This window comes from Clupea harengus, chromosome 16 (genome assembly GCF_900700415.2).
Source record: "Clupea harengus chromosome 16, Ch_v2.0.2, whole genome shotgun sequence".
Classification (NCBI taxonomy): domain Eukaryota; kingdom Metazoa; phylum Chordata; class Actinopteri; order Clupeiformes; family Clupeidae; genus Clupea; species Clupea harengus.
In genome coordinates this window covers 8,820,900-8,844,371 of record NC_045167.1, presented here as the reverse complement: position 1 = coordinate 8,844,371, position 23,472 = coordinate 8,820,900, and the positions used below count along the sequence as shown (strand labels likewise).

General features: G+C 42.5%; 5 protein-coding genes across 7 annotated transcripts in view; 4 read left to right on the top strand and 1 right to left on the bottom strand.

Annotated features, from left to right (window-relative positions):
• Positions 1-2,732, top strand: part of LOC105894003 (solute carrier organic anion transporter family member 1C1-like) — a 13,122-nt gene extending 10,390 nt beyond the window's left edge. The window contains exons 13-14 of the mRNA XM_012820477.3: positions 832-949; positions 1,341-2,732. Of these exons, the coding sequence (XP_012675931.2) occupies positions 832-949; positions 1,341-1,692 (470 nt within the window). The 3' untranslated portion in view covers positions 1,693-2,732. The remainder of the gene's footprint in view (positions 1-831; positions 950-1,340) is intronic.
• Positions 2,733-4,347: 1,615 nt separating this feature from the next.
• Positions 4,348-6,282, top strand: LOC105893999 (calcitonin gene-related peptide 1). Its single transcript, XM_012820474.3, has 3 exons — positions 4,348-4,777; positions 5,278-5,412; positions 5,756-6,282. The coding sequence occupies exons 1-3, from the start codon at positions 4,698-4,700 to the stop codon at positions 5,925-5,927; spliced, it is 387 nt and encodes a 128-aa protein (XP_012675928.1). The 5' UTR covers positions 4,348-4,697; the 3' UTR covers positions 5,928-6,282.
• A 3,992-nt stretch (positions 6,283-10,274) lies between these two features.
• On the top strand, positions 10,275-15,399 carry pyroxd1 (pyridine nucleotide-disulphide oxidoreductase domain 1). Of its 2 annotated transcripts, none has more exons than XM_012820483.3 (12): positions 10,275-10,623; positions 10,825-10,905; positions 11,045-11,164; positions 11,313-11,441; positions 11,911-11,984; positions 12,571-12,740; positions 12,877-12,974; positions 13,249-13,354; positions 13,810-13,922; positions 14,286-14,408; positions 14,593-14,730; positions 15,050-15,399. In XM_012820483.3, the coding sequence occupies exons 1-12, from the start codon at positions 10,480-10,482 to the stop codon at positions 15,296-15,298; spliced, it is 1,545 nt and encodes a 514-aa protein (XP_012675937.2). In that variant the 5' UTR covers positions 10,275-10,479; the 3' UTR covers positions 15,299-15,399. The 2 variants fall into 2 exon arrangements, with proteins under 2 accessions (XP_012675937.2, XP_031438176.1); XM_031582316.2 differs by having other exon boundaries at positions 13,249-13,372.
• A 352-nt stretch (positions 15,400-15,751) lies between these two features.
• Positions 15,752-22,269, top strand: arl1 (ADP-ribosylation factor-like 1). The gene is made up of 6 exons (XM_012820484.3): positions 15,752-16,401; positions 17,026-17,163; positions 17,271-17,352; positions 17,666-17,777; positions 18,974-19,152; positions 21,397-22,269. The coding sequence occupies exons 1-6, from the start codon at positions 16,398-16,400 to the stop codon at positions 21,425-21,427; spliced, it is 546 nt and encodes a 181-aa protein (XP_012675938.1). The 5' UTR covers positions 15,752-16,397; the 3' UTR covers positions 21,428-22,269.
• The window catches only part of utp20 (UTP20 small subunit processome component), a 30,318-nt gene continuing 29,115 nt past the window's right edge, over positions 22,270-23,472 (bottom strand). For both annotated transcript variants that reach the window (XM_031582314.1, XM_031582315.1), the window contains exon 62: positions 22,270-23,183. In XM_031582314.1, the coding sequence (XP_031438174.1) occupies positions 23,025-23,183 (159 nt within the window). In that variant the 3' untranslated portion in view covers positions 22,270-23,024. The remainder of the gene's footprint in view (positions 23,184-23,472) is intronic.

The following is a 23,472-nucleotide window of genomic DNA, read 5'->3' as shown; positions in this document are numbered from 1 at the left end:
TAAAGCTACTAACGGTGGAATCGAATATAAACGAAATGACAATGTCAAATACGATACAAACGTATAATGACCTGCTTGAAATCCTTAAGTATTACTGAGTACGTCAAACCAGTCGCTCTCCCGTAGTAGACAGGGGAGCGTGCCTATGTTCCCACAGCCCTATGTTCCCACAGCCCAATGTTCCCACAGCCCTATGTTCCCACATTTCTAAGAGCTTTTTCAAAATGAGGTCTTATGTTCCCACATTTCTAATATTCATTACAAAATTAGGGCCTATGTTCCTACAGTTCATCTAACCCTAACCTAACCTGTAACCCTAAATAATAACCCTAACCCGCGGGTGGGTCCGCGATTTTTTTCAAAATGGCGATGTTTTTGCAAAATGAACATGCAAATCGACTGTATAATTGTGGAGGAATTGATCATTTACTTTAGGCATGCATTTGTAGGTGTTTTTGTCCCGAAAACGGCTGGGGCTTTACAGAAAATGTGGGACCATAGGGTTTAATTTTCAGAAAAATCTAGAAATGTGGGAACATAGGGCTGCGGGAACATCGGGACTAATTTTTCAAAATAAATCTGGGAACATAGATCTGTGGGAACATAGGGCTGTGGGAACATAGGGCCTTATTGTCAAAATTGTTAGTGAATACAAAATCCTTAGAAATGTGGGAACATAGGGCTGTGGGAACATAGGGCTGACCCCGTAGACAGTTGGGCTACAACAGCAGGAAATGTCGAGATAGAATCTAGCGTGCGCAAAGTGTCACTCGAACGCCGTAGCCGTCCCTTCAACCGTCGCTGCTTAAAGTCCCTATTGTCTGTGTGAAGGGGGGATCCCTGCTCCTATGTACTTCGGGGCGCTGATCGACTCTACCTGTCTGAAATGGGGGAGTCGCAGGTGTGGGGGGAGTGGGGCATGCAGGCTCTATGACATCAACACCTTCAGGTGAGTAGACGTGCACACACACATACACACACACACACACACACACACACTGTCACACACATATGGGGGTTATGTGGGGGAAGAGGGGCCTATAGTCTATGACATTTAGACCTAGTGAATACTCACACAGACATATATACATTTATACACACACAAACACACATGCAAATGCGTGCACAGACACACACACACACAGGCACGTACACACATGGTATGGAGGGCAAGGGTAGCTATGTAAAAAACCTTGAAACCAATTTTATTGTTTTGGGGCTATATAAATAAAATGTATTTGAATTAAATTGAATTGAATTAAAGGGGCATGGAGGCTGTATGACACAGACACACACTCTAACTGATTCTAAATGTGTGTCTCTCCCTCTGTGCCTCACAGGTGGCTGTTCTTAGGTGTGACCAGCTGTCTGCGGCTGCTGGGATACGTGATGTTCTGGGTGGCCATCACCCAGATCAAGAGGACCTTACTGAGAGCACGCCGTGCCCAGGACATTGAGCTGCAGAAGACCCAAGGAAACAGGGACCAGGCCCAGGACAACACAGAAAATGAGGCATCAGAGAAGATGAACATCAGTGATGGGCAGTCAGCCGATGGGAGTGAGAAGATGGGGATCACTGACAGTCTTGCAGCCAATGGGAATGACAAGATGAACATCATTGGAGGGCATGCAGCCACCGGGAGTGAGGGGATGAACATCGATGATAAAAATGCCAGGCAGACTGATGACTGAGCCCTGATTTTAATAATTTAGTAATTATCTCAAGAAGTGTGTTGGAATCCATTTCAGTGACTGAAATCTCAAAAAGCTCTTTTAAAGCCAGCTTTGACAACAACAAAAAACACATCCAGAATTTCACTTCATTTGGTGAATGGAAATTAAACTAATTTGCACACCTCTCAAGTTATTAATGTGTATGAATGATATTTCCCATATAGAAAGACGGAGAATGCAGCAGTGGTCTCTATTTGTCTCTACCACTAGATGGCAGCAGTTAGCCTGGAAATGAAACCACCGTCTACGGTGCAGGCTTAAAGAGGATGTGATGTCTTCATCATTCTGAGGCCACTTAGCAGATATGGGTGTATTTCATTCAGTGTCCCTTCGTGCCTTTCTTAAAAAGTGGAACAGTTAAATCAATATGTAATGGTAAAAACTTAGGATCAATGTTTTTCGAAAAGATGTATATATCTTTTGCATAAAACCCATTAGACCCTTTAGGCACCTTTAGCTTTTAGTTTTTTAGGAAGTGTTTTTTTCCATGTCATCACAATTTAGTGACTGGTCCATGTTCCATCTGTTATGAATACTGGGCTGCAAAGATAAGATGGGAAGTGTTTTTTTCGGTGTTCTGGATTAAAGAAACTGGATTAAAGAAATCCAATAAAATATGTGTGTTGGTGAATAGATGTAAAGATCTAAGATTGTAAAATTGACATGTTGAGACACTGGAATTCAATCTGATATTAATGAGTTCATAATTGTGTCTGAGTAGAATATGTTGCACCAAAGTGTAAATATAAAAAGGTGGAAAACTGAAAAGATGAATGAGTAATGTGTGATCACTGAGGATCAGACATTTTATTCAGTATCTTAAAATCACAGAATAGATGGAATCATGCAACCTTGAACACTTGATTCTCCTGTGTTTTTCAAACGTGCCTGAGTAACATCTGTGAGAAACTGGCCCAGTTTGGTGTGATGAATACAAGTCATGAGGTGTTTTGACAAATGTGATGTGTCCCTGTGTAATAAAGGAGGAATGTAGTGTGTCACAGTGTCATTCAGTTATGAGGGAGAACAAAAAACTACGCTTCAAGGTTGCAGAGCTTGGTGACGTGCATGATATGCAGCAAAGACAAAAAAAAGACACATCTCCATGTTTGGCATAAGATGAGAGCAGTGGGGAAAGTGGATACTGTCACAGCCAATTTCCTCATTTAAGACTGTTGCTATTGTTCTCGCTCATACTTAAAACATGTACGTTACATCAGCAACTGGGGACAATATTCGCAGCCATGAGATTTTATGGTTGTGTATTTAAAGATGGAGAACTGCGGTGGTTCAAATCGGTGTCCTCTTTCCAAGGAGGTTTTTAGATAAACACGGCTGAATGTCAATCAAGGAAACGCTGCCAATTGCATATCTTCTCTCTAAACGTCCTCTTCTTTATCCCACTCCTGCCATCATAGCAGTGTAGAGTTCTTGGATGGCACAGTGAATGACACAAGCATGCTTTATGTGGCTTTAGCGGTGCTGCTGTGCAAAACAGAGTCATTGCCACTTGGTAAATCTAGAGGTCACTTGAATGTTACGAAAATATTCTTTTTAAATTCATGAATAAAAAGAAAATTGGAAAATGTTCATGTCACTTCCTGCCTTCCTCGTCTTTGTACTGACACATAATTAACACATTTATTTCTGATTCACTGAGTTTGCCATTAGAAATATGGGATGTGGGACATTTGGTGATAAGCACAAGTTCATATTACCTGTCATCCATATTTCATTTCATTCGACTGGGGTTTCAGAACAACAGGATTCCTCTCCTCTCCCATTCCCTCCAACCTCCCTTGAAAGTGTGTAAGAGTTTCTATAACATATGTAAAAGTATATACAAGAGTATTTCCATCGGTATTGCATGCATGTGATTAATGTATTTACAAGAGTATTTACATCAGTATTGCATGCATCTGGTTAAAGTATATACAAGAGTATTTACATCAGCATTGCATGCATCTGGTAAAAGGCAAAATTGTCTTTAGGCTGATCGCCCCACATGTCTTGCAAGCACAACACAGAAAGCTATCCAGTCAATCAGAATGATATTTGTGTCACATTACTGTATGTCATCTCATACTGTAAGTGTTGATTGATATACTCTCTGTGAGTGTGCATCTCATCCATTACTCTGATTTACATGTGTGGGTTTACATGCTTGTCTATGTGTGCATCAGACATTGCTGTGTGGCATTTTCTGAAGTGCAGAGTCCAATGTCACAGAAGTTGCAAGCAGAAACTTTAGTCATCTGACAGAAGTTTGATGGGAGGGGGGTTGGGGGCGTGGGGGTAGAGGAAGGTTGATGTGGGATGGGGGTGGCAGGACGGGGTGTTGGAGGATGAAACCGCCCCAACAGAGGGATATTAGGGCAGGGCACGAAACCATGGCAACAGGGCTGCGGCTGCCACCAGTGGGGATGACGCCTGACAGTGACGCTGACGGGTTTGACCCAAGGCAGGTTCTTCAATGCAGAGCCAGAGTCTAATGGAGAGCGGGGGCTATATTTGGAGAGGGTGATGTCACAGGCGACTCAAACAGGAGCCTATAACAACCACAGGCAACACGCTAAAAGCCAGAGAGATTTATAAAAAAATCTACCAAGACAATACCAGCATCCTCTGGAGAACAGCATCCCACAGCCACATCTCCTGAAGGTAAGAGAGCCGTTTAAAAAATGGCTAGACACAACATATGTATGTGTTGATGGAAGTTTAGTGAAAAAAAGTTCACGAGGAATGTTTTTTGGAGTTTATTCTCTGTGTTTGGGAATCCTTGGGTTGATGGATCAAATTCCAGCACAAAATAGAGCTATGCGATCCCTACCTATTGGCATGAATATTTTTATATTGACCGTGGAGTTATTGACCACTGACACCTTGTTTGCATTATTTGATGTGATCATTAATAGCTTGTATATTTGTATGTTTTGTCCTCCTGCTGTACAGCTGCGTTTAAAATGAACCACCTGAGACCACCAGCCCTTGTGATCGCGCTGCTGCTCGTGCTGTGTTTCGCGGATGCTGCCCCAAAAAACAGGTAGCCTACCTCAGATAACTCTTAAAAGTAACTCCGAGAACTCGGAGGGCAATCTTAGAGGAAACTCCGAGAACTCAGGGAGCAATCTTACGTGTCACAATTAGCCTGAGTGGAACAAGGAGGTGACACTTATTTGTCAAGGGCTAACCAGGTGAACATAGAGTGGTGTTCATTTAAAAAAGAAATGTCCTACACCCGCAGACAGCCATTATCCGTTCTCCTTCACGGGAAGCTGAAGCCCTCTCAGTCGCTTAAGATTACCCCAGCTCTATCTGCGGTGTTTATGACAAGATCTCTTTCCAAGCTTCGAGTGGTGGCGATGTAGTGCGATGTGGGAGAAAGGTTGGATGAGTCCGAGAGCGCACTCGCGCGCCAAGTAGCCACTTTGGCGCTCACAAAGAAAAAAAATCCAGAGGTTTTCACATGAAGAGGAAATCCGTAGAAACGAATTTTAGACACAAATTTAGACATGTAATCGACTTTTTATTCATTTGTTGCAGGTACTCCGTTTCCTCCAGCGAACAGGGGGACGAAGTACCTGAGAGAGAAAGCTGGATGTTCCCAGGATTTTCTACTCATCCTTTCCTCAGTTTGGTGGGCACGCGACCCCAGAGAGCCGTCACAGCGACAAACAGGTACGTTTACATTTTTGTATCACCTGAAGAGGAGAGAAGGGGCAATTTGTTAACTGAATTCGATATTGAGGCTAGGCAAGTACCTTCCAATTTGTAATGTATATAAATTATAAGGTACAGTAATCAACTCTGATATCACTGTTAATTATAAGTATGTGTACAATGTCAGAGGAACTTTTTAGATTAGGCCTGGTTTTTGTATGTATGTTTCTATGTAAGTATGTTTTTGTTTGTGTTCATGAGAGGGGGGGGGGGGGGGGTCCGTCGAGAGAGTCATGTAAACTCATTTCTCTTACTCATTTTCTGGATGATGTAAAAGTCTAAGTATCCTTCTCCGCTGCAGCCACCACTTGGAGAAGCGCAAGTGTAACACTGCCACCTGCGTGACCCAGAGACTGGCCGACTTCCTCACCCGCTCCAGCAACACCATCGGCACCGTCTACGCCCCGACCAACGTGGGGTCCAGCACCTATGGCAAGCGGGAGCTTCAGTCACCCAACTACCTTTACCTATAGTCCTTTCTGACCACAAAGATTAGAAACAACTCAAATATCTCAGCAAATGTAACATAACACATTTTATAATCCGATCGTAATGACTAATCGGATTTTATTTATTAGTTCATGACATTTTATTTTGTATTTTGGAAAAACTGAAAAACCAGTGCCTTTGGTATAGAAAATGACTGCATAGTGGTTTTTAGCAGTAAGAGCACCTGACTCGTGAGCTCAACTGTGGCTCTGTTCGGGAGGTAGTCCTTTAGTTTGGCTCAGTTCAACGCAATGGCATGTGAATAAAAACGTGATGTAGAAGGACAAGGAGATTGCTCACATTTTGGTTTGATTTGTTTTCATAATAAAAAAGAGAGAGAAAGATGAATTTGTTTGAATGTTCTCGGGTCTGCATTTTGCAATGTGTCCAGAGTTTGAGGCTATTAGTCTACACAGACATTTTTAACACTGAAGTATTGCCCAGTCTCTGCATTTATTGTGGTCTAGACACTTTGCATTGGGTTCTATTTGAGCAGAGGTTCTCAATCCAGCTCTTTAGGTCCCTGTGTAAAGAGAATCTCCTATTTACCCCTGATCTACACACACCTGATTGAAGTTAGTATAGAATTAAAATGCCATACAAAAATACCAGTGAAACATGGAGAATGAACATACAACACATTACATACAACCTACAATTAAATGAATTCATGACAAAAAATGTTATACTGATGCCTATAAACTTTCCTCTGTCTTTTCTCTTGACCATTCACTACTCCAATGTATAAGTTCCTCAAAAACAGCTGCTTAACTTCAAAACAGGCCTATTGTTGATGCATTGGCTTGGTTGGCAATGAATCAATGGGAATCGTGGTCTATTTTAGTATTCATTAATTGCCCTAACTGGCAGATGTTTGACACATCGCTGTGTAAACAAACATTTATGTTTAAATTGAAGCTTTGATTAAAATGTCACAAAGGAGTTTTCTCTTCAAAGTTTGGAGTTCAGGCGTTCTTGAATATAACACACACACACACACACACACACACACACACATGTAATTCAAGTAAATTAAATTCAATTTTATTTATATAGCGCCAGAACAATACAATTGTCTCAAGGCACTTTACAGATCCCAGAGCCTAGACCCCTTAGATCAAGCACAATGGCAACAGGGGCAAGGAAAAACTCCCTGTTAATCACGAAGGAACCTTAAGCAGAACCACGGCACATAAGGGGGGACCCATCTGCTTGAGGTCGGCCAGGAGGAGATAGGAAGGGGGGATGGGGGAGGGTTGTGTGGCAAAAGGGGAAGGGAAACAACAAGTGTTGTACACAGCATGCATTTGGTAGATGTACATAATATATATACAAACATCATATGATATATACATGATACATACAAAAACAGCTTAGTGGGTATACAGTGTGCTCATAGGGTTACTGTTACAGGGGTAAGGACAGTAGAAACAGAAAACATGTCGGTGGTGGCAATAATATATATTGCATATAAATGCTAGCATAGGGTATGTGGTAGAGTAAGTGTACGGCAGTACGGTGGTGATGGGTGCATGTGGGCCGAGGGTTTCTACAGGTAGATCGGGTGGAGAGACTACAGCAGCGTCCCATAGCAAAAATAGTCTAGACTAGGAGAGGGAAAAAAAAGACAGAGTGAGTGGGAAGAGTTTGGGTGTCCATACGTGTAGATGAGGAGTAGTGGTGGTGGGGAGCAATGTTTCCACATCCATCAGCAATTGGATCATGCTATAAGGGAGAGAAAACATTTTTGTTAGTAGACATCAATTTGGGAAACAGATAAAGAGATAGGTAGTCCAATAACAGTAGGCAATATGGCCATTTTATCAGTATTAATACAGGCATTAGCAATGTTATATAAAGTGAGATGGAGAGAGAGAGAGGCTATCTGGGTAGGTGTATGGGAATATTATTTAGCATTTAGTTTAGTTATGGTTGGCTGACATGGTGCATGCGGATTTTAGTTAGGATGGCAGGATACACTCTATCTCTCAGTCAAGTTTATACGCCATGTTGTGGAACATGGGAACTATAGGATTTGCACTCAGAACTGGATGAGTTTTTCTTTTAATCCCCATGGGAAACAAAATGAAATAGTAGACAGCTTCCGCGTGAGCGGAGAGTGATTATTAGAACAACACAAGAGGTCATCACTGCCTACGATGATGGTGATGGGAATATGGCTACATATCCATTAGTCTGAAAACACATGCAAAGCAGCGAGAGTAAATAGCCCCATGTGGTTGTCATATAGGGGCGAGAGAGAAAAAAAACGGTTGTATTATCTGCTGAAGAGGCCCATCTACACAGTCAGAATGCCAAAGCACGCCCAATGAAAACTGCCCTGCAAATGAAAATCACCCCGCTCAGCGTTGCCAGATTCCCCCTCTGAACCTGTTCAATGGAGTCACTGTCAAGTGTCTCGTTTAGACGAGAAACATATACAGCTACCGATTTACATTAGACTGTGATAACACACCAACATTGGGCTCAGGTTTGTTTATTTCTACACTGCAGATGTATACAGGGTGTAGTCCATGAGGAGGTCAACTTCAAAACGGATTTTTTTTTTCATTGCTTCAAGCAGGTTCTGTTGTAGCAGACACAATGAAGACAGGGGTATCACAGCTATGTCTATATTACATCTGTATCTGCACACACACACACAGATCTAGCACAGACACAGCAAATTGAAGCCATGTCCATCCCAGACTATGCTGTAGTGCCAGTGTTTTAATGGATTCAAATGTAACAACCAATTTTGTTTATTTATGTACTTAGTTTAGAGCAGGGCATACATATTGCATAAAATATAACGTCTAAAAATACATTTACTAATATTTACTCTGCTATAAGAAATGATGTATGTCTAATCTTAATAATATCATCGATGGGTAACTCAATATTATGGACTGTTTGTCTTAGTTAGTTTTGATGTTGCTATGTAAGAGTGATCATCATAATAACTTTGTCTATTCTGGTTGTATCTGCTTTGGATGAGATGCGTGTGCGCCACTCGAAATGGTTCGCTGCAAGCCATTTCCGTTCACTTCATCTGCAATAGGCTACGCTATTATAATGAACAATGTAATTAAGTTGACGGCGGAAATATGTGTCCCCCACAGTGTCATATTGCTTCTCTTTATTATCCCTCTGTTGTCAACAAAATCACTGTCTCTGATTAATTTATAAGTGTGCGTTACAGACATGGATAACTCGGCGTGGTGGCTCGTTCAGACACTGGCGTGATGCATGAGCGAGTGACGCAGGGTCAAAGATGACTGACTCTGTCTGGGGCAATTATCTTGCATTGCGTGCAGACATAGTGTATGGCCAGTCCCACTGCCTGTGGAGCGCTACCGTATCGCAAGTAGGCTTCCTATACCATGCTATTAATGAAGGTAAAGGTTGATTAGGCTAATTGAGGTAATTGATGATAGAGTTAGATACAGAGATAAAGTTAGAGATAGAGTTTTTACCTCCGCATTCGGTCTAATGTACTCACAGCACTGGAAATCAGCTGGAAATTGGCATCGAATAGCCAATGTGCGTTTTACTACCCCTAGATATTATTCCCTGAGAGAATATGTTTATTTTAAACGTTTAGTTATTTTATGCTATCACATTTGCACTGCCATCAGCATAGTGCACGTGAGGAGTAAAATTTGGTGTAAAAATGCACCTTTTCATGGAGGAAGAGCTCTCACCGCTCCTAAATGAAAAGTGTAGGTAGACACGGTAGCATCCAATAAAGGGTGCTGAAATTGAAACTGTCACTGACGTGATAATGTCATTTCAGAGGCATGACGGATTGTTGGTCACTCCTTCGTTCCAGGGGAAACGCTGGTTCACCTCTTTTATGACTGCTATTCCTGGCCCCGTTTTTCTTATTTTAATGCTTTATTTTATTTCTGTTTAGATGCCTAAACTCATGGCTATTTATAAAGTCACCGACATGGCTGGGCTATCCGACCCAGCGTCAAAAAAACTGATTGAACTGTCCTTCAGAGGCCAAGCGGCCATTGTGGTTTCAACATAAATAGATACGCAAATTGACAATTACATATTGAATTCTAGAGGCGCAAACTGACAGTTACACATTGATATGTGAAGGCTATTCTAGGCAGCGTGCCTGTTTTTTTAAACATGATATATGCATCACAATAATAACGTAGGCTATCAGTATGTGATATAAGAATATAAAGAGTGTATTTTTTGGTTTGAATAATAGGCATGGCATACTCATATGTCTATATTGACAGTAACTCTTGTTTTGAAGTAGTTAGAGAAAGACCTTTGACTTTCAGAGTAGCTCATTTGTCCCTTGCCAGCCACCGTAGGTGTATTTGATGACCAACACGGAAGCCCAATGTGATGCTGCCTTGTTATCACGTTTAGTTCGATTCTTTATCTGAAGTTACTGTTTTCATATTGTGTCATATCTCCAACAAAGCTCTTGACATTACAGTGTTACGTGGCAGTCATACTCGAGTGAAGTAGCCCAGAAAAGGACCATAACCACTCATTCACCGTCTTTCCATGTTCTTTACTTCTGACATTAGCTGTCTAAGCACTCACACGAGTAGTGAAAGCGAAGGGATGGCATGTAGCACAAACTCTGAAAAACGTGTCAAATTTGTGGTCGTAGGTGGAGGAATTGCTGGAGTTACTTGCGCTGAACAGGTAAAATAATCCCTGTCTGTTTTGAATCCATAACCTATATGCTTCAAACCCCTGTAGCAGTGATGTTGTGGGCTAGTGCTTGATCATCCATATTCATAAAAGCTCTTTCAACATCTGATTCAACAATATCTAAGAGCCATTAAGGCTATGAAAAATCTAAACCTGAAGCGGTTGAAAGTTAACCCGTTACATTTATTCCAGCTTGCGTCACAGTTTACATCGGACAGTGTCGTACTTCTGACAGCCGCACCATTAGTCAAGACGGTGACGAATTACAAACGGGTAGGCAAGATTCTCTGAATGGCTTTACATTTGTAAAATAAACGGCGTGTTTAAAAACTTTGTGTCAGTGAATAAATAACCAACACCATAGCTGTGTGTGAGCTTGGGTATTAGAAATGAACATACCCCTTGCATTTAGGTGGCAAAGATCCTAGAGGATTTTGATGTTGAAGAACAGCCTTCCACAGTGCTTGAAGGGAAGTATCCTAATCTGAAGGTCATCCAGTCAGCAGTGAAAACCTTACAAGCCGAAGAGCATGTATGTTTTAGCACAACACACATATTCACACATGCTTACTTAAAATACAAATGTAGTGGTGTTAGGAATGGTGCTAATGTATTGTTGCAGGGAATGCCTGACTTGTGCTCTTTCTTTCTCTCTTTCTCTCTCTTTCTCTCTCTCTCAGACACTACACACTGAAGATGAGCGCAGCTTCCACTATGAGAAACTGTGTCTGTGCAGTGGAGCTAAACCCAAACTCTTGAACCGGAACAATCCTCACGTTCTGGGCATACGGGACACTGACAGTGCCCAGGTACTCCCAGATTGTTCCAGAATATCATTATTTGCACACAACCTGAACAGTAATCACCAACGCAGACCCTTGCACTTTGTTTCACATGTCGTTATGTTGCAACTCTACACTGGAAAACATTTAAATTAATTTCCCCATCAGTCTGCACTCAATTCCCGTACTGAGAAAGTGAAAACAAGATGCCTTTAAAAAAGAAAACGAGTGAAGCAGACTGAATATTTTCCAAATGAACTGTATGTTCCATATATCATGGAATTGCAATGGATGACTTCTCTGCAGATCATTACATGCAATTGATATTACCCCACGGACTCACACAGACTTACTAAACAGTACACACATTCACCCTCAGAAAAGAAAACATAACAGAAGGCTGTAACCACCATATTGCTGTTAGTGGTTGGGTTGTTTATTATATTGTATTGTAGTTTATAATGTCCATATGTAATACTGTTTCTGCTTTCCTAAGGAGTTCCAGAAACGATTGTCAACAGCCAGACGGATTGTTGTAGTGGGGAATGGAGGCATAGCCCTTGAGCTGGTGTAAGTGTGTGAAACTGGTGGAATTACTGTGAACGGGAGTGTGTGGTAGGAATGTGTGTGGAACTGGTGGAATTACTGTGAACGGGAGTGTGTGGTAGGAATGTGTGTAGAACTGGTGGAATTACTGTGAACGGGAGTGTGTGGTAGGAACGTGTGTGGAACTGGTGTGTGTGTGTGTGTTGGGTGGAGGTCTTCCATGCTTTGCTTGCTGTCCCATGTTGCCCTCTTGTGGTGAAACAATGTACAGAAATAACAAACAGTGCCTCCATTACCAGAGCGCTGCCCGTATAAGTATGTGGTTTAGTGACAAACCTGGGTAAGCCAATGTAAGCGGTAAACCTCCTAAAATAAGCTTCATTCCCCCAGCAAACACACCCAGAGGGCTCTTCTTTTAGGAGGTTTACCACTTGATCTGAGTTAAGTTACCCAGGTTGGTCACTAAACCGCGTACATACGACCATGCTGTGGTCGTTTTTGGGGTCCACACATAACTTGCTTTGTTTGTGTGCATGCAAATGTGAAGTCTCTTTTTGTCCTCTCAGTGCTTCATAATGCGTGTGTGTGTGTGTGTGTGTCCTCTGAACAGGTATGAGGTGGAGGGCTGTGAGGTCATCTGGGCAGTGAAGGATGAGGCCATTGGGAACACCTTCTTTGATGCAGGGGCTGCTCAGTTTCTCATCCCCTCACTAGCATTAGATAAACCGGAGAGGGCAATGCCCTGTAAGAGAGCACGCTACACTACTGAACCAGTAGCAGGTACGAACACACACACTCTCTCTCTCACACACACACACACACACACACACACAAACACACACACAAACAAACACTCTCTCTCACACACACACACACACAGGTCTTCACAGCACTGATGTGGATACTGTGTGTTCAGATGGGGCTGCAGCTGGCATGAGTGAGGCAACTGTAGAGACGGGCAGCGCTCTGGGCCCAGACTGGCATGAGGGCATCAGCCTCAGAGGAGCAGAGAAGGTGGGTGTGTGTGTCTGTGTGTGTGTCTGTATGTGTAGACTCGTGTGCACATCAGTGTGTGTGTGTGTGTGTGTGTGTGTGTGTGTGTGTGTGTGTGTCTGTATGTGTAGACTCGTGTGTACATCAGTGTGTGTGTGTTTGTGTGTGTGTGTGTGTGTGTGTGTGTGTAGACTCATGTGTGTTAAGTGTAGAATGTGTGTGTGTGTGTGTGTGTATTTGTACGTGTTACTTTCTGTGATCAGGTGTGCATATGATGTCCTGTGTTGTCCTGCAGGGCTCCCATAATGTGACCGTGGAATACCAGTGTGGAATAAAGCAGATCTGCACCCAGCAGGAGATTCTACAGTCGCCCCCTGGTGGCCCTCAGAGCTCTGATGCAGGTGACGTCTTCTTTGGGGGTAATTGTGTGTGTAATCACACCACTGCTAATCAACTGTGTGTGAATGGAGAGGACATTTAAAGCTGATTATGATGTGATAGCCTATGAAGTCCTCTGAAACACACCGGTAGACCCCAGTGCACACCTACACTAAGAACAACACTCACTGACAGCACTGCTGGTGTTATTCTGTGTGCCAGTGGCTTCTGTAAACTTGTGATATACATTGTGTCTGTTATTGAAGGGGCCTAGTTTTAAATGAGGCGATATTTATGAAAAATATGAAACATAAACAAGAAAACATCATCAAGACTGTCACATGAGTTAGACTGACAGGTATTCACATGCCATTACAATGCACCAGCATGCTACCTGATGAGCACAAAGAAAGACAGCAAAGCTCATTACCATGGCTGCTCCATGGCTGTAACTCTCCATCTCCCTCCTCTGACGTAGGCACATGGCCAGTTTATGTGCAGCTCACCAATGGCAAAACCTACGGCTGTGACTTCATTGTCAGTGCGACAGGGGTGGTTCCCAACACCGAACCATTTCTCCATGGAAACAATGTAAGGACAGACACCGTAGCTTCAGGAACACTGCATGAACACGCATCATGTGCCGTAGAGTAGTGTATTTAGAATTCCATTTAGAAGTAGAATGATGAGAGACAGAGGAGCAAAGAATGAGCATCTAATAAACTGTGACATAATCACAACACTGTGAACACTTAATGATTCCATCCTTGCCAGGTAATATATTAGTATTTCAAATTCATTCATATAGACTTTCAATGTATTTCCTGGTTAATTAATTGTCAACTTATTGAATGATAAATTGGTTGGTTTAATGGACGAGTTAGTGCATTAATTGTTTAAATGGCTGATTGAACAGACCAGTTGGTGCATTGATGAGTTGTTTTGTGTTTGGAGTTTGAGCTGGGGGCTGACGGAGGCCTGCTGGTGGATGAGCACATGCACACGACTGTGCTGGATGTGTTTGCTGCAGGGGACGTGTGCAGTGCAGGATGGGAGCCCAGCCCTCTCTGGCAACAGGTGGGGGCCCAGCACTGGGGATTCAACCTACGAAATTGTTGATGATTAATATTATCCTTGCTTAACTTGACTCCAGACCTCCCAACCTGTCATATGTAATTCATATATTACTAGCTGTAAGTGAACCCTGTTGTGCTCTCTCTTTCTCTCTCTCTCTCTGTATGTGTGTGTGTGTTCTGGTCAGATGCGTCTGTGGACCCAGGCTCGGCAAATGGGCTGGTACGCGGGCCGCTGCATAGCTGCAGAGGTTCTGGAGGAGCCCATCGAGTTGGACTTCTGCTTCGAGCTCTTCACCCACATCACCAAGTTCTTCAACTACAAGGTGAAGTTTACATGAGGCTTACATAGTTTGCATGAGGCTTTATGTCATCCACAGAGCTGGTGGAAAGGCAAGGAGTTCAAACGAGTCCAGATACTTGTAAACATAATAGTGGACACTTGTAGATATAATAGTAATAATGTTAATAATAATAATTTTGATACAATAGTGGCTTCATATTATATATTTTTTCATTCAAATATAAAACATATACACATATAATATACAAATGCATGCCTTTTTCAAACCCAAAATGTTTTGTGTGAAATGTGTCTGTGTGTTTATGGTTTGTGATTATTGAATGTGTTGTTGGCGCCCCCAGGTGGTGCTGCTGGGTAAGTTTAATGCTCAGGGCTTGGGTCAGGACCATGAGTTGCTGTTGCGCTGCACTAAAGGACACGAGTATATAAAGGTGGTGCTTAGCAATGGAAGGATGATGGGAGCTGTGCTCATCGGGCAGACGGAGCTGGAGGAGACCTTCGAGAACCTCATCCTCAACCAGATGGACCTCTCGGCCTACGGAGAACACTTGCTCGACCCCAACATTGACATTGAGGACTACTTTGATTAACTGCAGTGTGTTTAAGTGCATAATGATGGTTTGGAAAATCCTGGCTTAAGAAGAATGTACAGTAAGTATTTATGTACATAAATAAATGTATTTATGTATTATTTGGTTGTTCATGTCTTGGTCTGTTAAAAGCACACACCTTCATATTTCATGGACCTCAATGTCCATACTCATTTGTACCACAAGAGGGCGTTGTTTGTCACCATTCTTCGAGCAGTCTGTTAGAAAAAGTTTTATTTTCATGGTCAGAGACTAGAGCAGACACAGAACTGTGGTCAGATCTCTATCGTCTTTTCCTAACCACTTTTCTTTGACCTCGGTGGAAAACGTCATGAGGTCATGGAAAGATGGGAGGGAGAATTCACAAGGACTTAGGAAAAGACCAATTCGGTGCTAAAAGAATCCGACTGCTCTTACACTAGGCTACTAATAGAGTGTGGGAATGTCGGTCGGTGGTATGCAGCGAATTAGCATTTTCACACATTCTGGTTTCAAAAAGAAAACCCCTAGGCCTATCAGAGAATGAATGTGGTTTTGGGAAGATAACTTGTTTGAGAGACCCTGCATTCTCAGCTGCTAGGGGACGTGTGCAGTGCAGAATGGGACTGTCCCCTGTACCATTTTGAACCAAAAAGATCTTTAAAAAAGAACCCAGATTGGAAAATCCTTACTTTTGACGTCTGTTATCACTTCGTTACAAAAAAAATACAAATTGTGGCTGAAAATAAACTGTGATCACCAGAATCAATAAAGTTGATCTGAAAGCATATATCTTGGAATACATTTCACTAACTTTTCGATGTGGACAGTGATTTTTTTCTAAAAACATTTCTATGGAGAATCTCATTCATTTCGCCCAGCGTTAGAAACGGTACCACTAGGTGGCGCCTCGATCCCTTTCCCACTGAGCCTGTTCACAACTGGCTGTGGGTTTGTGTTTGTCGAATCTGTTGACTGGAAAAGGCAGATTTGCCATCCGGGAGAGCGACACGTCATTTCGGACTCCAAGCACGGAAGCGTGTGGTCCGACGATACTGCTGCTGTCGTACTCGCCCAGTATAACAACATTTAACATAGAAGTAGCTAGGACTTCATCGGAATGGGTAAGACGATTTTATACAAATTGCGATTGAAATGAACAACGTTAACATTGCTCAACTTGTAAGTTCATCCTCAGAGTTAGGATAGCTTTCTATCCAGTAACGTAAGACATCAAACACACAGCGTTGTAGCTATCGTTAGTTAGCTGGTTACCTATCCAATGATTATATGCTACGTGGGATTGATTGTTTCAGACTTGTTAATATTGTATAAGCATTTCGACATAATTGCGCACCCAATTCATCTTTGTTAGATAACTGACTTAAGTGTAGTTATAATGAATAACCCTCTTCCAAAACATTGTTAGCTTGAAAGTGTTATGCTAACACCAATGCTAGCTTACCAATTTTAGTCGATTTAAAATAAAATCTTCATGCATGTAAGAAGGTAATGTTAATCCTTTCCAGCCTTTGTTATGGGGGCATTTATACATGTTAACCAATTTGTCAGCTAACATTAGTTGTCTGTCAGTGTTTTGGTAAGTTGCGTGTTAGGTGGGTATTTCTTGGTGAAAGTGTAATGTATGTCACAGAGTTGTCAGAGTGGTTGTGCTAAATTGAATAGTATCAGAACCATGGAATCGGTACAGAATGATGCATAATATAATACACTCTCTTCCACTGTAGGTGGCTTTTTCTCTAGTCTTTTCTCCGGCCTTTTTGGTACCCGGGAGATGAGGATTCTGATTCTCGGACTAGATGGCGCTGGCAAAACAACCATTCTCTACCGTCTACAGGTTGGGGAGGTCGTCACAACGATCCCAAGTCAGTATAGTTAAACTCTTGACTCTTTGTGTCAGCCTCATTTAAAGGCCACGGTACTTTTAAGGAGTAAGCTATGATTTGGTTACTAATTATGTTTCCCAACACAGCCATTGGTTTCAACGTGGAGACGGTGACATACAAGAACCTGAAATTTCAGGTTTGGGATCTTGGTGGCCAGACCAGTATCAGGTAAGAATGCAGTTCTAAACAATCCCTAAATAACGTTGATCATGCCCAGGACTGTTGTCCCCTTTTTGATGATGTCAGGGACCGTGTGCATTTTTCTGTTAATTATGCATTTAATAAAAATGTCTGTCGTATATCTTTTATAATCATGCTACATGTTCACTTAGCCCAAAATGAGTATAGAGCCATTCTGTAATGATGTGTACATTAGGTTTCACTAACTGAATCTTTAGGTTAAGCTAACATTTAGGTAGACTATTGTTAGCGTGATGAACTGACTGAGCTGGTCCATTTGGGTGCTTGTTTCTTTCCTCAGGCCATACTGGCGGTGTTACTACTCCAACACGGACGCCGTCATCTACGTAGTGGACAGCAGCGACAGGGACCGCATGGGCATCTCCAAGTCTGAGCTGGTGGCCATGTTGGAGGTAACATAAGCACACCGTCTGCTAATAACTCTAACTAAAATCTCCTGAAGTCAATTTATTTTAATGGTGCAAGGCATTGCTGTCTGGTAACAAACTCCCTGAAAATCTGTGGAAGTGTATGTGTTTTATATACAGTATACAGCAGAAGTGAGTACACACCTATGCAATATGAATTTCATGTCAAATGATGTCAAAAATGTAAACTAACAGTTTAGATTTACTATATTAAAAATACAGGCCACACATTAGGACGTCAGTGCAACAGAAGTCAGTGCAAGTTTCATTACTGAGAGTCAAATCTTCAAAAAATTTTCAATACTTTGTATGGCCACCTTTGTATTTGATGACTGACTCAATCCTCCACAGCATGGAGGATACCATTGTTCCCACACATTTCTGCCCATTTTAAAAAGTCAGAGGGAAAATAAAACCTAAAGATCTGGCACAAGGTTTTTTTGTTTTCTTTTTCCTCTCTCAATTTTTGGGGTCTGGATCTGACACCAATGAAATGTGTCACACTGAGCAGAACCTTGTAGACGAAGCACACATCTGTCCCCGTATGTAATAATGATGTGTACGTGTGCGTGTGCGTGCATGTGCATGCATAAGATCCTCCTCACTGGATTTGTGTGTTTTGGTGGACTATTGTCTCACTACATTGAGAGAAGTGCACCAGTGTTTTAGTGAAAATGTTAAATTGACAAATCATTGAACAGTTGTCGTAGTGTGATGTCGGTTATTACAATTTTGACGAAACATTTGAAAATTGACAATAACAATAGGTGACCTCTGAACTTGTATACAGTCAGGGAATGGGGTCCACACCATGCCTTGCACTGAACCCTGTGCGTCTGCTAATGTCCGTCAGTTGCTGGTATAAATGTACAGAATATGTCTTGTCACACATTTGTAAATGATAAATTGAATAGTTTAAATACAATGTAGTCGAGGAAGTTCCCAAATGATAGTTAAAGTCCCACATTGTATTGCCAGTGGTTGTGGGGGAAATAGCTGCCTGGGTACAGTTGCATCATGTTGCTACTGATATTAAAAATCAGTTTTGAGACGTTACAGCAAAGAAAAAAAAAAATCTAATTTAATGTTGCATTAAGAGACTGGAATGAGGTGGTGAAATGGTCTTGTTCTGGAATGAAGTGACACTTATTCCTGTGCATGTGATTGGCTGTTGTCGTCAGGAGGAGGAGCTGAAGAAGGCCATCCTGGTGGTATTTGCCAACAAGCAAGACATGGAGCAGGCCATGACCCCCACTGAGGTGGCCAACTCTCTGGGCCTCCCCGCCCTCAAAGACAGGAAATGGCAGATCTTCAAAACCTCTGCAACCAAAGGCACAGGCCTGGACGAGGCCATGGAATGGTGAGACTTCTTTTAAATCAATCCAGACTGCCTTTAGATATCTAATCTAGGTAGCAGCTACGGTCTAAAGCCTGTTACATCCACAAACTAAATCATTTCCCACAAACGGAATAAACCACAGACGAGTACACAATACAAATCTGCACTTTTTAAACGTTATAACTTCTCACAAAAATAATAACTGTTGCCTACCACAAATGTAATAACTCATTTCCCACAAACGTAGTCATTTTTCAATCAATGTAATAAATCACTAATATAGTGAAAATCTATCTGTTATCAGTTGTCAAAGTATGTTTGTCAAAAATCATCACCATCTATAATGACAACATCTGACCATATAATCCCTTTCTTTAGATTCTTCAATGTTTAGACTGATTGAGTGTTGATTGGTGTATCAGGCTACGTCCATCTTATAGGTAGAGGCCAAGCTGCGAAACTGAGAGCATCTATTCTAAATGTGTGTGTGCGCGCCTGCGTACGTGTGTGTGTGTGTGCTCCTGCATACGTGTGTGTGTGCGCGCCTGCGTGCGTACGTATGTATGTGTGCGTGTGTGGGCCTATGTGTGCATGTGCATGCATGAGATCCTCCTCACTGGATTTGTGTGTTTTGGTGGACTATTGTCTCACTACATTGAGAGAAGTGCACCAGTGTTTTAGTGAAAATGTTAAATTGACAAATCATTGAACAGTTGTCGTAGTGTGATGTCGGTTATTACAATTTTGACGAAACATTTGAAAATTGACAATAACAATAGGTGACCTCTGAACTTGGATGCTTGGCCCCTAACTATAATCTGAACACACAACACTGTCAATCTAAACATTAAATTAATTCTATGGGTTATCCTAACGATTACATTTTGAGGAAATTTCATGAGATTGTTACAACATACATTGACAACTGATGACAGGTAGAATTTCACCACATTAGTAATTTATTACATTTGATGTAATAACAAAGGATTGTTACCGCCCAAGAAACGTAATCACTTCCTGCAAACGAAATGAGTTATTACGTTTGTGGAAAAATGACATTAGTGGGATTATAACGTCTTAAAAGTGCAGATTTATATTACACTTAGGGAGTTATTGTGGGAAGTTATTACATTTGTAGGTGTAACAAAGCCTATAATCCTCACACTGAATTGATAGCTGGACCGGTCTGGTTGGCCTGGTTTAAGACTAGTTTTACCTGTCCTGAAGATTAGCTTTTGCCAAGGCTGGTACAACCACCACCAACCAAAGACTCCACAAACAAGCTTTTGTAGTGTCTCTGCTTGTACTCGCTCAAAGCTCATGCTCATCTAGACATTTTGAAAGGAATTATTCACCCCAGAAATGATAATTGGCAACAGAAATGCAGGCTTGAGCCCACAACAACTTATTAGCAGAATGTCACTAACCAGAAAAACTGGTTCACCTTCCATTTCTGTTGTATTAAGTCACTCTAAAACACAGACATACACAGACATTTTGTGTTTACATTCCACGTAACAATAATAATACGAGGTGCGATCAAACAGTTCTGGAGCTGTTCTTATAGCAAATGGAGTACAGCACAGTAGTAGCAATATCTTTTGTGAGTAAGTATTCCACGTCACCCCGTCCCATTCATCTCCCTCTTCCTCAAAATGTAATCCAAGCTTTAGAGTCATCCTTTAGGAGGAGGTCAAGTGCAAATTGCAGATGGTGCTTGGCGTGCTGACAGAACAGGACTTCCAGGGGGCGCTCCAAGCGTTGCGAAAGTGCTGGCAGCGCTGTATTGCTGCCCAAGTTGACTACGTGGAAGGGGATGGAAGCCAAATTTAAATGTAACGGTAGCCAGCAGGTACACTGCTGTGCAGTGAGTACACTTCACTCTCCGACGCCTTAAGAGGCATGATAACGACTGAAGCCGGCACCCATGGTCTTTAGCCTCCTTGCTAGCATGCCCGCTTCTCGTGGCCGAGGTTGTGAGTTAGAGTCCGGTGTGGGACTGTGCTTGTCGTAGGTGATGTTTGCAGCCCCTGACCCTGCAGAGGAGATGCTGAAGTGATGTTGAGTGTTGTTATCACTGTATTACCATACTGATAGTCAGAGGGGTGTCTATTCATCTATATATGTGTGTTCTTTTGTAGTTTGTCACAATTGCCTGCGCACTGCTTTAATTCCCCTGCCTGATTGCAGACTCTACCGTTGAGCAATCACACTTCACATTTTCTTGTATAAATCTCTATTTTTTTCTCTGTTCTCTCTATGTAGGCTTGTTGAAGCACTGAAGAGTCGGCAGTAAGCAAACAGATCCCCGCCCCATCAACCATTACCACCTGTAAATACTCCTGACCTTTGACCTCCACCAGAAAGACTCCTGATTGGCTGCCCTCTGGACCAGTGACTGCGCTCTTGCCTCATTGTGTGAAGGCCACTCCCTTTGTCTCTCTCGGGCAGCCCCCCCTTACACACACACATACCACACATAGGAGTGGCCATCGTGTATGTGTGTGTGTGTGGGTGGTATCAGGAGCCGAGTAAAGGCAGCGCCCTGACACCCCCCTCTCGCTGTTGCACTGGGAGCAGCTTCTCGGCGTCAAACGTTTGATCAGAAGCTGTAAGAGGACGGAGGAAACAGCACCCAGGTCAGCCGTATGAGGCAGGCTGTTCCCTCCTGCAGCCCTGCTGTGCCCGCGAGACTGTGATTCTCAGTAGATGGACTCGCTCTGAAAATGACTCTACAGCTGTACTTGTGTTACTCTCTTCTTTACTGCATTGTTTCCTCTCTTGTGCTGATAGTCATTTTGATCAATAACAATCAACCCAAACCCCTTGTCCTGATTCCTCTACATCCTTTTTTTTTTAAAACTAAACTGATAATTATTTTGTTTGTTATATATAATCTTTGTTTTGCCTTGTTTGGGTTTTTTTCATCTACATTTGTCTCCTATAGAAATTGATGTTGCTGCTTTGGTATCTAACTTTTGGTATTTGAGTACTTAACCTATTTAAGAGTAAATGTCATTTGTATGCGATGGATTTGTAATGGCATATTTATATGAGAGAATGCACAGGTGTTGCATCACCTTCAGTATGACCCTGGGGCAGTGACCTTGCTGTAATAAAACAACGGTGTTGACTTGGTGTGTTTGCATCTGTCCCTCAGTCAAGGATAAGATTGTTTAATCACTGAAGGTCCTGGAACAGTATCTCTGTAGGACAATTTTAGACACAAGACATCAGTTCTGTATATTAAAAACTCAAGCTTTGCATTCAACTGAGCATTCACTCCAACAAGTCATTCTCCCACACATACACATCATAACAGTATGGCAGATGTCATCACCTAGGCGACCAAGTCAAGGCAGCCCATCCCCAAAAGAAAACAGAAGCATTAATGCCACTTTTCACCATGGAACCCATTTCAGGTTGCTCATTGTTTTCCAACTCAGGTAGGACAAGGGCCCCCCCACACACAAAGACAGCTGGCGATTCTTAGGGGAAGGGACAAAAAGACGGATTAATGAAAAGCTCCTGCTGTTTACAAACTGACATTGGCAATCTTAACCATGGATTAGCTGTCTGTCTTGTCTTTTCAAAAACACACAAACACACACATACATACATACAAACACCATCCCAAATAAGAACATCTGCCATCACATCGCCACCAAACTAACAGCAGATTTTCACCAGACGCTCTCTGGCCATTTAAAAAGCTGACGATGGCAGCCGGGGAAAGAACTCATTCCAGTCTGTTTATGATCGCTGGCCACAGGTAGTAGTGTGTCTGAAGAGGCTCCACCCACCATGCTGCAGATAGCTCCTTACTGCCCTGCAGTGTCAGGGTCAGGGTGTGTAATCTGGCGCTACAGACAGATGGTGGTTCTATTGCAGGGTCACTGTAATATGGCCAGGTCCCTCGCAGACTTGCCCTTCGGTTTAAGCTTCTTTGCCTTCGGGCCCTTTCTAGGAAACTCCATCTTCCTCTTCTTGACCTCCATCTTCTGGTGCTTCTTGATCTTCTTCCTGGCAGCGATGTCCGGGTTGGAAACAGCCTGAAGGAGGAAAAGGTAGACAATTACAGCAATGGCACAGAACATGTTCCTGATCTGAGGACAGGGGAATCTGCTGAATGTCTCATCTATGAGGGCACTTGTCTCAGTCATAGTTGCTCAGTCTTAGTAGAGTGTGATGCATGAAGACCTTCCCAAACGTTGCAGGGCAGGCCCCCCTTTGACAACGAGGGCAGGCCCCCCTTTGACAACGAGGGCCCCCACCCCCCCACACAGTTTGGGAGCCACTGCACTAAGGGCAGAGCAGCCTGAGGCAAGTGTTTCTAAACTA